Genomic DNA, 13,331 nt, shown 5'->3' on the forward strand with positions numbered 1-13,331 from the left:
ATCGTCCCGGTCAGATTTTAGTGGTCTCCCTTGTACGCTTCCGATTGGAGACTTATACACCCATGTAGCGAGTAGTAGCAGCTACTTACTCGCGATATCTTTATGCTGAGACTTTTGGTGACAGTTAGCTAGCATCTGAATGGATGTGCCTGAGCCATGGTTCTAATATCCTCTCGAGCATGTGAATTTCGCCAGCTCAATCTTTGTGACTATTTGTATCTTACCTCATGAATTTGCTGCGCAAATAAGAAGATCGAAATAGTAGCTTTTGAATCAGCGGATGTTCAGCATACGGTTGCTGATGTCTAGTTGGAAATGCCATCATTTACGAGACTCAACCACATCTTCCTAATACACCACAGTCTCTATGCCTTGGCTGATGTTTCGATTTGCAAAGTTCAAGAGATCCATAACGTCTTTGGCTGGTTGCTCAAGTCAACCATAGCCATACATGTACATAAGAACATTACACTATCAATACATGCAAGCCTATGCGTGAGCCGCGACACCGCCCAACGGTCTTTGTCCTTGAGGGTTGTTTGGCGCAACCGGTTGCAACTCCTCGATAGCCTGGTCATACTCGTTGCTGCTCATATCTGTACCAGCACCATCATCCTGCTGCCCACTAAACATCTGTGCGCGCATAGCCTGCTCATCTTCAATCTGCTTGGTAGCCCAGGCCTTCCAGTTCTCCCACTGGCGGTCCTCGAGCTCCATACCAATCTCCAGTGGTCCCTTGCCAAAGTAGGCACCGACGTGCAGGGCTTCTTCTTTTGCGATACGTGAACGGATTTCGGAGAGGTGACGGTGTTTGTAGAATTCGCGGCGGGCAACGTCGTAGGCAGAGGCTTTGGAGAGGGAGGCGTTCTTCATTAGCCACATTTGGCGCTGGACAACGCTTCGTTATGTTAGTATGGCCACATGGGAAGCAGTAATCGGCTCTACGCACCTTTCACCATCTAATTGCTTGCCCGGCTGCACAATCTTACTCCAATCGTAATTCTTCGAGTCGTTTCCGCTGTCCTCTACTACCAGCCTCGGCCGTGCCAGTTCCCATGGGTGGTCACCGAAGAATTCTGAGCGCAGCTTGTCCTCGGGATATGCGATGGGCAGTGGTTTGAATAGTTTGCTGGCCTTGCGTGCCTTGCGCATCTTGGGTACTCGTAGCACTGGCCTCGCGAGTGTCTCGCTTGGGGGAATATTTCCAATTACATCGTACCATTGTGGCAGCTCTGGGTTTCGCTTTGCGTCGAAGAGGGCCTTTGCGGTTTGGCGGACGCGAAGTGGGCGGAAGTCGTAGCGGCCCATGGCGGGCAGTGTCGATAGTTATGCTCTCACGGGAGCTATATCATGTGAAAGAATTCTCGGGGGTCTTTAGAGGGGGCGGCGATCGGCTATGGGGCACAATGGGCGATGTCATGGATATTATCGTCGTTGTTCTTGCCCGCGCAAACTCCGAAGATTTCGCCAAGACTTCGCGACATTGGAAATCTTTAGATGGTCCATGTGCGGGCATCCGCGCATCACCACCAGTACCGTCCTTCACTCGCCCTATGGAAAGCTCCCCAATGGGCTCCACATAATCAATTGTAGCAGCGCTCGCAAATGGAACACGTCTGAATAGGCTCCCACTGACACGATGCTCGACCTCTCATGTCCCTCTTCCGTACCCTCGACCGGACCTCCGCAGTCTCCAATACCACCAGCACACGACCCTTTCTTTCCTTTTTATGCCCAGTCCTCGACAGAAATACATCAAAGAGAAGGTTTAGCAAGAAGTCGATAGACAATGCGCCATCAGCGCCCAGACAGACGCCCCGCATGGACACTTTTTTCATCCAGGCATTGGTGCAGGCGGCATCGTGCCCAAAGCATACAAAGCGGATGCCAAAATTGTCCAGGATAGACGTAGTTTCGCCACAGAAACACATTGGGAGGTGGAGTAGCACATGGTCCAAGCCAGACGAAAAGGCTCCTAATGCCAGGCTGCAGCGGAGGGGTCCGTTCAACAAGGTCAAGGACTTTGCTGAAAAAGAACTGCAAGCCTTAGTAGACTACTACGGCATGGAGCTTGAAACTGGGCCCGAGCAAGATGTCCCTGATGATGGGAAACTGGTGTGGAATGTTGGAGACAGTCACGAACCATGGCCCCTCCGCGACCCAGCAGACGCTGTGTACATTGAGAGATTGGAAGAATTGCTCAAAGATGAAGAAGCATCACATAACGAGATTTTTGAGATTTACAAGAAGCTACCATCACCTGGGGTTGTATATCTCAAGATTGAAACGATAAGGGCTCTGCTTCACCACCTCGCTGTTGTGGAGCGTCCTACGCTAACCGCAATGCAACGCTACCTTTCTATTCTTGACGACATGAAGAATGCGCACATACACATCATTCGTTCAGAGTGGACATCAGCGATACATCTCTCCGGAAATGCCATGGGCAAGATAGCTGAAGACAAGATCCAGTCAGCTCTCAACATTTGGCGGGACATGGAGCACCGGGCTGGTATCAGAGGTGGCTATGTGACTTTCAACGTGCTCTTTACCGTATCTGTAAAGTCTGGAAAGTACACACTTGCTGAGACATTTCTCAAAGAAATGCAAGCTCGGAAAATGCCAATGCATCGACATCATCGCGTATCGCTTCTCTACTATTACGGCGTCCTACAAAACGGAAACGCGGTCAGGAGGACTTATCAGGAACTGGTCGCAGCTGGAGAGATTGTGGATACGGTAGTTATGAACGCTGTCATAGCATCCTTACTCCGCGCTGGAGAACCTGCGGCAGCGGAGCATGTTTTCGAGCGCATGAAGCGCCTGCACGCCTTGCGCGCATCTCCAGCACCGGGCCACACATTTTTCAATCGCAATTGGCGTGACCGCCGCCTTCTGGGAATGCACTTTAGAGACGAAACACGGAGGTTGAGCCATGAGAAAAACGAAGAGGAATTGAAGAAGCTGCAAGACTTTGCGCCCATTGCGCCAGACTCGCGCACATATGGTGTCTTGATTCGTCATCACGCTGGGGTAGCAGGTAACATCGATCGCGTCCACGAGCTACTGCAGGAAATGAACTGGAATTCAGTCCCGTTGGAGGGCACCATCTTCATTGTCATTTTCCATGGCTTCAACACTTTTGGCGGAGTACGCTACTCATCATGGACAGCCTCGAAACTTGAAAAGATCTGGCAGCGCTATCTAAGGGCTCTCACTGAAGACCTTGAACGGACGTGGGTATCCAGTCTCTCAGTCATTGCAGCTCTCAGGGCTTTCGCAAAATGCACAGCTCCAGAACGCACATTGAAGGCTTGGGAGGAAATCCGCAACCTGTGGCACCACGCTGATGAACAGGAGCTGGAAACTGTGCTGCGTGCGCTGAGAAAACTGGTGCCGAGCCAGTTGGAAACCCAGAGGCCAGGGTTCTTTGATGGCAAAAGGCCGCTTTGAATGAGTATATACAATGAATCCAAATGATTCACCGACATCGCATTTTCATCTCTTATGCATGGGGTGCCTATTTACACGATCTAGTAGCCATAGAATAGGGCAACCAATACTCCGCAAATGCTTTTTCTTATCTATTACGCAAACCTGCAGACCTGTTCGTGCAGGGTTTCTGAAACGACAGGCGGGCAGGGGATCCACGAGCTGGTGATCGACTGCCGTGCAAGGGTTCAGATTTAGCCCCAGGCGCTATATCCGCCCAGCTGAGACTCATGTGGGAGGCCTCGAAGGACTACATGCATGCACATGTTTTGTGATGTGAACGGAGGTGGGGTCCTACAGATCTTCATACGAAGAGCCATGAAAGGAAACATGAAACACTGACGGATGCATGCATCCGGGATTGTGGGATGAGCCGGACTAGTTATGAGCCACGTGTGTGTCGATCTACTGTTATAGAGTAGATGTTGGGTGGGTTGATAGCTTGGCTGTGTTCTTCAGTGTGAAGCTTTACTTATTCGCATCTGTGCTTAGTTCAAGGGCTTTGCAAGTATCAAGATTGATACGGGTGGTAAGTATGTTACAGGTCTTTGACTTCATTACGCTGCCTATTTTTGACATTGCGACCGTGAACATAGTAGAGTGGCCGAAAACTAGGAGCACTGGCCTAATTATAAGCCCCTATTCGGCGATTGAATCATGATAAGAATAGTAGTATCCCGATTTCTAAACTTTCAAGTATTGTGCATCGTCATCACTGAAGTTCTCTAGTTCACACATGATTCTTTCGCCCGCGCTTGAAATGGATCAATGAATCTTGTGGCCATCTACCAGAAATGTTTCACGGTTCTAGTGGGCAGGTTCGCCGTCTTGATTTTGAGCTAAGTCGGAGATTATTGACAAACCTTAATTATTCTCCACTTCCGGCCGTCAGCATATGGCAAAGAGCGTATATGCTAACGAAGTTGCATCGCCCAGTATTAGCTCCAGAAATGTTCAACTAGTTCACCAGTCTCTTGTGGGTATATGGGCCTATTATGAGTGACGTGAATACGATCACGTGGCCATTGATTACTGAGCCAGATGATTGATCGGGCCTAGTTACTATGGGACCGGACCAATGATTACGAAGCTATCGCCCTCGCCGTGGTCCGTAGTTGAGGGTTTCATCACGAGCCAACACTAATTACACTAGTCATTTTAGACACAGATGGTGGCATCTTCCTTGTTCGTAGTCGGCCACGTTCATAAACTATATCCGGCGGCCAGCTTTCCGCCCGATGGCAGAGCCGATCGACTCTTCTAGGCCCAAGCTCATCAGTAACCAAGCGTGTGGGTGAGTTCTGTTTGTGTTCAGCAAGATGCGTAGTCGAGCTGAATTTTCAGTATAGCAAGCACACAAACACATGAAGCTTTGTACACATCGTCGAGCACGATTCGCCTACTTTGCTTCTCCGATATGGCGCACTTAATGTGCGAACGCGGCTGGTTAAATCCGAGGCCTTCCAAGTTAGGAAGCTTTGTATGCTTGGATAAGCACCCTCGGCGAATAAATGTGAGCAGTCTTACAACACATTGACTGCTGCACAGACAAACAGCCCGAAGTGTTGTTGCTGCACTGCAGACCGCTTGACTGTACTTGTCTTCAAAGGGGTCCATGCTACCTATACCCGTATGATTTGGAGCTATGCACTCAAGTATATATGTGCGTTCTAGAATATTTCCCTAGAAGGCCGCTACTTAGGCCGGACTTGTACCTTTCGCACCGAAGACCCGCTGTCCCTCGGGTGTGCGCGAGAAGCCAGTGCAGTAGGATGGCGGCCACAGCTAATCGGGTAACTGCTCTGGCAATGGGTCCAATACGACCGACCTCTTCTAATCTTTCAATCTTGTCGGCCCGTAGATCATGCAGTCAGACGACGTAGCTATTCCTTGCCGTTATCCGTTATGCGCTGACGCGTGTCGAACAGACAGTCTGCGACACTGGTCATTTGGATATCTGGATGCGCATCTGTAAAAACTTGTGCATGTTAAGTTCACCATCACATCACACGACGTCCGAGGTTCATTACTAAATTGTGGGCATCTCCCCTTGCTCGTTGTGGGAACATTATTCGGCAATCTTTCTCCCAACGGTTGGTACGCCCTCTGTCGGTGCATCAGATTCAACAACGTCAAGGGATCGTGACGCAAGCATGTCAATTTTCGAGTCTGAGAAGTAGTGCCTGGCTGTATGTAGTCAGTATCCTGGCCAAGCGCAAAAAACCCTTGCGCAAGAAATGAGGGCCGAATCCTGCCAGAACGGATTTTGGCTAGCGGATCATTAGAAGAGAGTAGCTTATTGGCCAGGCGCATTCGCTTTACCTTCGGTATTTTCAATTCGCCCGGAACTTGGCTCCTCTGGCACCAAAATGGCGATCCCAACGGATCCTTTGTCGCAGTATAGTCATGGCTCCTCTCGCCAGTGACTCGCTGGCTGCGTGGGACTGAGTCGGGTTCTTGAGCGTTCGGTGTCGTTCTCCTCTACGCTTTACCGGCTATTGTCTTCCGTCACGTTCCCCTTCCCCAGTGTCAAATCACGACGAACCAAATCATCTAGGATTGCTGTGCCTCAGTCGATTGTCCCCGCCAAATGCAGGGGCGATGCCTGTCTTGCGTGTGCGTGTCAAAACACCGACCCACCGTGTTGCATACTTACTATCTGGAGATACTTACGTATCCGACTACTTGACTACAATCTCGGAGGAGAAGAGTGTGGCGTCATTTCATCCCGAGGTCTTCTAGCTGACGGGTAGATTTGTAGATGGATCACTAACCATTTGTATACATGTAAGTAAGTACGACATGCATCGTACATATGTACATATGGCCTGAGACGTGGGGAAATCTCGCCATCCAAACTCTGCATCTTGTCATGACAGAACGTGGGGTACCCTGCAATATGGGTGCTGGGATTTTCAAGGCGGCGAGCCCTGACTGGGATTCTAGGATAGAGTTTGCACGAAAGCCTGTCAAATGCAACCATCCGCTTCCTGAGGCTCGTCTCTCGCCTAGCGTTCAGCCTCCGGCAGAGCTCCACCTGCATTAGCCCTGCACAGATAGCATAAAGTTAGCTTGGCAACGGCTCTGAATCGTGAACCAGCTTTCGGCGCAGAGGTCTCGACGGCCCACCAACAGTCATTAGTGCTGGCTCTCCCCCACCAGACTCTCGTCGGCCGTAAGTATCCATCTATCATTCCTGCGTTGTTCTGAGCAGCGCCGGCGCTCTCGCCTCTGCACCAAGATGGCCACCAACATGTCAGGTTTGACAACCTGGGAGGGGATGCTTGCACAGATGCTGTCAAATCCGCCGCCAGCAGATGAACCCCAGCCCTTGTCGAACAGAAAAGGAACCATATTCGGCATCACGCTCACTTTCTTGGTATGATATCAGCGACTCCACACAGTGACTTGGTATACTAACTTTGCACAAAAGACTGTAGCATGGTTTGCAGTGCTTTTCCGTCTTTGGGTTCGTATCAGAATTGTCAAGGAGTTTGGCTGGGATGATGCATTCGTGCTTCTCGCTCAGGTACGTACATCAATCTCAGAGTACGAGGGCCAGGCCTAGGAAATACTGACTTTTTGGACAGTGCCTAAACACTGCAGCGACTATCATCGTGTGTATTTGTGAGTTACGCATCCTACAAGTATGTACTCGGCTAACACTCACAGCGGTCAGATATGGACTCGGCCGACACATGTTGTATCTTGGGTTTGATAACGTGGCTACCTATCTAAGAGTATACATGCCTCATGCCTCCTTATACGAAAACGTATTGACGTGACTAGATGTACTACATAGAACTGGCCATTTACATTTCCAATGGTGCGATTATCAAAGTCGCTTTGCTGTTCCAATATCTGCGTATCTTCAAGGCTGGTCGCATGCGATGGGTATGCATAGGCCTACTTGTCGCAGTGATACTCTGGGGCATCGGCTTCGCATTCATCGCCTGGTTTCCTTGCTTCCCAGTTCGTGGCTACTGGGATCGTACCATTCCAGCAAAATGCTACGCCTTTGGTTTCGGTAATCTGGAAGAGTTCGTTATGACATACAAAGCTCAATCAGCGACCAACATGATGTTCGACATCGCCATATTTGTGGCGCCTATGATACTCTTCGGGACACCGAACTTACGAAGGAAGAACGTCGTAGCAATGGCTGGTGTTTTCTCGTTTGGCGCAGTGTAAGTTGACTTATCTTACGACACACAAAATATTTGGACTAACAATGGCAGTGCTGTCGGAACAGCAGTTGGGCGCCTACACGGCATCGTAAAAACTAACGGCGCGACCTACCCTTACGTTGACTACACCTGGTGGACACCTCCCATGATCATTCTATCCTGTCTCGAAATCGACCTAGCCATTATCTGCGCGTCCATGCCTATCTTCTGGCCCATTGTCGAAAGGTCTCTTGCCACCATCCTCGTCAGCTACGAAGTGCAAGTAGTTGAGGAGCGTGTGGATGACTACGGCCTCACATACGAGCTCGAGCATAAGAAAACAAATGACAGGATGAGTATCAAGAGCAGTGGAACAAGCACAAGAGAGTTAACACAGCAAGAGGAGGACAATAATGGGAAGCGGCAGCAGTTTACAGTAGGCTGTGATCCGCTCAATGAAGAGCGAAGAAATGCTGGGTTTACAGCCAACATTGAAACACTCGCGGCGCCGCCAAAATGGCAGATTTGACATGAATGTTATTCTTTTCCCAGTTCAGGACGATTTTCAATCCATCAAAATGTGACACCCCATGTACCGGAACGCCTCTTCCTCAACTGCCGTCCTTCTTCACGAGACAGTCAAACCTTCATGTCCCAATAGCAGATCGTGGTTGTCCCCTTATGCAACCCCCTCACACCAAACCTCATATAGCGCGGCAGCGCCCCTCCCCCCCTTCCGATTGTCGAATCAGCACATTTTCTACTTACGCTAACCGCACGGCATCTAGGCCCTCCGCGATCTGGAAATCTAAAAGGCAAGCTAAGTTGTCGAGGCCCCCATTCTTTATCGTTTCTCGTCTATTTTACCCGAATCCATACTTGCATTAGACCCTTTTTTTGTTGCTTTTCAAAAGCAAAATGCAAGGCTGTGCCGATCGATCTCGGGCTAGCTTTGATTTTCCTTTTTCCCAGAAGCCATTATATGGGGAGGAAGGTTTCATATGATGGCACACCCCCCTTGACCCATTTTTTCTCATGCTTTCCTGCTTTTCTACTTTCCTGCTCTTGCTATTTAATTGCGCTTGGCGATCACCAGCGGGTTTGGAGGGGTAGCAGGGGGGGGGAGGGTTTTCCGCCAGCATCCTGCTTATCTCTGGGATACCTTCGTGCTTCCCAGCGATGAGGACGTCTCAGGCACGGAGAGGGGAGTACCCGGCTGCTTATGGATATGCCGTCTTGGATGCGCGAGTTGCCGGTGCCGTCTATGCGGTCATTGCTATCTGGAACGAGCCCTTGACGTCAGACAGTGCGTTATGGGCTGATCTCGCCGAACCATTTTCTCTGGGGAAGTCGCCTGTTCGCCAGAATGTAACAGGGTAGGGTACAGTAGGTATAGGTAAAGTATATGGTACAAAACTTTCTTCGACAGGGATGCTATTGCGCGCATTTTGATATGACTTTCATACTACCACTAGGTTTTTACTTTACATGTTGCAATGGAACGAATGTTAGCGTTGATCTAAAATGTCCGTATCACGCCCAGCTGAGGGATCGAGCTTGGCTATGAGGGGAAATCTCGCGATGTACGCGCAGAAACTCTTTCTTGTTGAACGATCATTTTCAAGGACCATCCCTCGCCCATCGTTAAGCTCGCTGTTTCATTCGTTTAGGTCGTTGTCGCTTCACATCGAGAGTACTTACTTCTCGCTTACTAGGATCCAGCCGCAAAGTATTTGCTTACCGGCTGAACTTTGGGCTTTGTTATGACATACTCTGTACCCTGCTGCAGCGTTTGTTTATTTTTTCCAGTGGTGATCATGGACAGGGGGCTGTCAGCCGACCTGGTGTGCGGAATAAAAACTAGACGGGATACTTGACATTTGACTACGCAACAAAGGCTGTCAGAGCCGGCAGCCCCTTTTCGCTTGCGCTCTACGTATTTTGCTTCGGCTGTGCTGTGCTTTTTCTGCGCCGGCTTTGCCCTTATCTATAGTTAGCCGACCACCAACACCATGCGATCAATGAGCATGGTGCAAAGCCGCCGCGGCGCGGCACATACCTCCCGTCGCCGCGTTGCCGCGGACCTGCGCCATCTTGTTCTTGTACCGGTCAAAACCCGAAGTTTCGTAGATCCTATCTTCAGCTTACACTTCATAACTCATTGTTCTTGGAAATGGCGCTTACAAGGTACGTATGAACATGCATTTTTAACGTGATTGCGACGCCAAGTGGCCGTCTTTGCGTGGCATACCAGTACAGTAAGATGGCTTGTCCGGCCAGGCCGGGAGTGTTGGTGGAGCACAGGTATTAGGGGATGAGCTGGGCAGATGAGGGTGCACCTAATGGAAGTATGACCGACGAGTACAGCTGCCGAACATAACACGCTTGTACTTGGTTCTTTTCAGCACTGTTGTTCCCATGAAACACTGGTCTCATTGGCTTGTTCCCGTGTCAACGCAAACAATTACTGCAAAGTGCTTCGATATGTCTAAAGTAAGTAATATATGCGCTTCCCATTCTCACGGTTGCGACCTCTACAGATGCATAAACCAGGATACCAAGTCGGCGAACATGACGAGCATTCAGCGCAGTGGGAAATGAAAGGACCCGAGCAGATCATTTTCCATTCATCTTTCGTGCATAATTTCTGTGTGTCTCGCTTTTTTTTCCATGTCCCTGCCCGTGTACTTTACCTATGTTTAGACTTTCTCACTTTATTGTTAGTTCCCCTTCAATCTCAACGTTGGCTCAGAAAAAGATACCACTTAATGTCAATGCGACCTCCAAGATGAAAATGGCTACTGATTTGGTGCAAGAATTGTTAATACCATGCCTACAAGTTCTGATGCAGTGCTTCCTAAAGTTATTCTTATCTATGTTTGCATAGCGAGATGCACTTTACTCACACGATAACGGATGAAACTATATGGGAAAATACGCTAAATTTTTGCACAAGAGTAGGCCTATGAGTCGTCACGGCGAAGTGAGCCGCTCCATTGTATCAATATCAGAACAATTGGCCAATATCGCTGCATCCACACCTGCATTATGACGAGTTTCTCGGAAAAATGAGCCAATCACGAAGGAATATTGACTATGCTCGAAGTTTATTTGAGATTTTTCTTTTCCGGATAGAAGAAATACCAAAGCTAAGGCTCTTGTGCAGCCTCTGCAATATCAAGCTGTAACCGCAATCATGATTGCAGAGACAGTGCTGCGCACTTGAACACCTTTAGCTCCACATCAGCACTAGCGTGATCTTCCTTATGCGGTAACACGTCCTAGCTCAAGCTCGTGATACTGAACCCCAAGTTTCCTAGGCGAGGATCTGGTAGTTTTTGTAGGCGTGATACGCGCTGAGAAACCGGATGCAGCTATAGTGCTCCTTACAACAGCAAGGGCCTGCCTAACCCGGTAAGCGGGAACTCAGGTTCTTCCACCTTTTCTTTGTCTCCAATATGATGCATGTATTTCTGTTTTGACTGTTTGTTTTGGGGGCCAATGAAAGTTATGATGATACCATCTTGCCTGTTAAAATGATCCTCGTGCCCATTCAATGCTTTGCTACTTGCTTGTTGAAATTTTGCGTCGAGAAGAAATCTCACATAGCGCACCGATATAGTTAAAGAAGAATACGATACCTTCCTGCCGAACTCCCGTTCAGTACACTACTCCACATCGACTCTATTTAGGGATCCCGTGATCGCAAACAAAACGACTAGCAAGGTACAACATCACGTATTCTGAACATCAGCCCTGCCGACCTAAACGAGATTTAAGCTTGCCGCCTGGCTATCGAAACTTGCCAATCTCTTCATCATGACGTCACCTCAGAGCAGTCGCGTCATCATCGATCCAACTGGAGACGCACTGATAACTTTGGGGAGCTCAGGAAAAGTCTTTGCTCTCTGGATAGAGCCCCAGGATAGTTCGAGTGATTCAGGAGATATAGAAACCGAAGATCTCAGTGAGGATCTTGATTATGAAGATCATAGCGATGGAGAGGAACTGCCCAATTGGATGAGGTGGGACGAATCTGATCCAGAGTACGATTTACAAGAGCAGCCTAAGCATCAGGACGAGTCAATACCTTCTACAATCCCTGAAAGACGGACTCATGGAGTTGAAGTACCTCCCGCGCCAGTTCATCCATGCAAGCGAAGCCTGTCTCTGCCACTTGTCTACCAGGTTTCATCAGCGCATCTCATCACAGCGTCTCCAAAATTCGGAAGTGAGCTTCTATCCTCAAGAGACGACCAGAAAGACAGCAGTAGCCTCCATCACATCAAATGCTCAGACTGGGACCCTGAAGCCTTCGAGATATTACTCAACACATTGCACACCCGCTACCGCCGAGTACCAAAGCAGCTGAGTTTGGAAATGCTCGCCAAAATCGCTGTAATGGTTGACCACTACAAATGCTGGGAAGCTTTTGAACTGATATCTCAAACATGGATTAGACACATTCGTGTGTGCCACCCGATGCCTCAGACCTATAGCTGCGACCTGATGCTCTGGATGCTGGTCACCTGGGTATTCAAGTTACCGAAAGAATTCACCAGGGCCACCGCTATAGTGTTGCGACAATGCACGGAGTCAAAGATACAAGATATGGGATTGAGAATTCCACCATCAATATTTCGTATGTGGTATCAAGGCCTTGGTCATTAGCAAATTGCTCACACGAAACAGGGACGCTGGAGGTCCGACGTTCAGAAGCCATCGAACAAATCATCGAGACATTCAACTGCTGGATCGATGAATTCAGCGACACCTACACGTGCCGAGTCGATGCTGACTTGTCTTTTGAGTGTAGCTCGATATTGCTTGGTGCGCTCATGAAGCAGATGCGAAACATCGATGTTCTATCACCTCAAGTCGTTGCGCCATTCGATGGGTTCAGTCTGGAGAAGGTCCACGAGAATATCAAAGCGATACAATCACCGATTTGGGAGACGTACGATGGAGTCAATGAGCTTTACCCTATTAAGCATGCTTGCGGCTTTCAAGGGACGATCATACGGGATGTTGGGCACATTGTTGCGAGCGCGAAGGGGTTGGTGCTGAGTGACTTTGTGGATTGCAGTGATAATATGGAGGGGTTGAGTCTTGGTTGCCCGTAGATGCTGTCGGGGAGTATTTGATGTTCTCGCTTTGGTGTTTGGTTCCTACTTCGTATATACCCACATTCACGAACACTTGTTTTCTGGAGAATAATAAATGAATATGATATGAAGGCGTCGGTAGTCATAGAACCGTGATAACAAGATGTTGGTGTCCTCCACTTTTTTGCATTCCGTGATCGTCGTATCATATTTTATTGGCAGTTTTCATATCTTATTTCAGCTAGGCTAAGCTAAAGATTCCTTGATGTGTCCGCTTGCTGATGTAAATGAAATGTTTCCTGAAGAGTCTCCAAGAAACTCGATATCGTGCAAACATAGCAGCGAAGCCTGAGATGCCCGATCAGATAATCAATATAATATCACTTGGACCATGATGACTTCTGTGACTTGACAGCAGACTTGCTAACAATCAATTTCTTGATTCATTTGATTGATTCTTGATTGATTCGTCCAAATCAATCAAATCAAATATAGAGCGGGCATGCTATCAATCAAGATCAATCTAAACCNTTAGATTGATTGATTTGATTGGTCTTTTTGATGGTAT

At 48.7% G+C, this 13,331-nt stretch overlaps 4 protein-coding genes across 4 annotated transcripts; 3 read left to right on the forward strand and 1 right to left on the reverse strand.

The window, feature by feature from the left end:
- Nucleotides 1-489: 489 nt before the first annotated feature.
- Nucleotides 490-1,308, reverse strand: COCCADRAFT_30110 (uncharacterized protein; the record flags this gene model as incomplete). Its single annotated transcript, XM_007718825.1, has 2 exons — nucleotides 490-898; nucleotides 950-1,308. The coding sequence occupies 2 exons, from the start codon at nucleotides 1,306-1,308 to the stop codon at nucleotides 490-492; spliced, it is 768 nt and encodes a 255-aa protein (XP_007717015.1).
- A 345-nt stretch (nucleotides 1,309-1,653) lies between these two features.
- Nucleotides 1,654-3,453, forward strand: COCCADRAFT_8986 (uncharacterized protein; the record flags this gene model as incomplete). The annotated part of the gene is made up of 1 exon (XM_007718826.1): nucleotides 1,654-3,453. One exon carries the CDS (start codon nucleotides 1,654-1,656, stop codon nucleotides 3,451-3,453), a length of 1,800 nt encoding a protein of 599 aa, XP_007717016.1.
- A 3,292-nt stretch (nucleotides 3,454-6,745) lies between these two features.
- Nucleotides 6,746-8,187, forward strand: COCCADRAFT_108490 (uncharacterized protein; the record flags this gene model as incomplete). The annotated part of the gene is made up of 6 exons (XM_007718827.1): nucleotides 6,746-6,871; nucleotides 6,926-7,021; nucleotides 7,083-7,119; nucleotides 7,165-7,232; nucleotides 7,282-7,679; nucleotides 7,731-8,187. The coding sequence occupies 6 exons, from the start codon at nucleotides 6,746-6,748 to the stop codon at nucleotides 8,185-8,187; spliced, it is 1,182 nt and encodes a 393-aa protein (XP_007717017.1).
- A 3,290-nt stretch (nucleotides 8,188-11,477) lies between these two features.
- Nucleotides 11,478-12,781, forward strand: COCCADRAFT_108486 (uncharacterized protein; the record flags this gene model as incomplete). The annotated part of the gene is made up of 3 exons (XM_007718828.1): nucleotides 11,478-11,683; nucleotides 11,822-12,300; nucleotides 12,351-12,781. The coding sequence occupies 3 exons, from the start codon at nucleotides 11,478-11,480 to the stop codon at nucleotides 12,779-12,781; spliced, it is 1,116 nt and encodes a 371-aa protein (XP_007717018.1).
- Between the last annotated feature and the right edge of the window lie 550 nt (nucleotides 12,782-13,331).

The sequence above is a fragment of the Bipolaris zeicola genome (genome assembly GCF_000523435.1).
Source record: "Bipolaris zeicola 26-R-13 unplaced genomic scaffold scaffold_257, whole genome shotgun sequence".
NCBI lineage: Eukaryota > Fungi > Ascomycota > Dothideomycetes > Pleosporales > Pleosporaceae > Bipolaris > Bipolaris zeicola.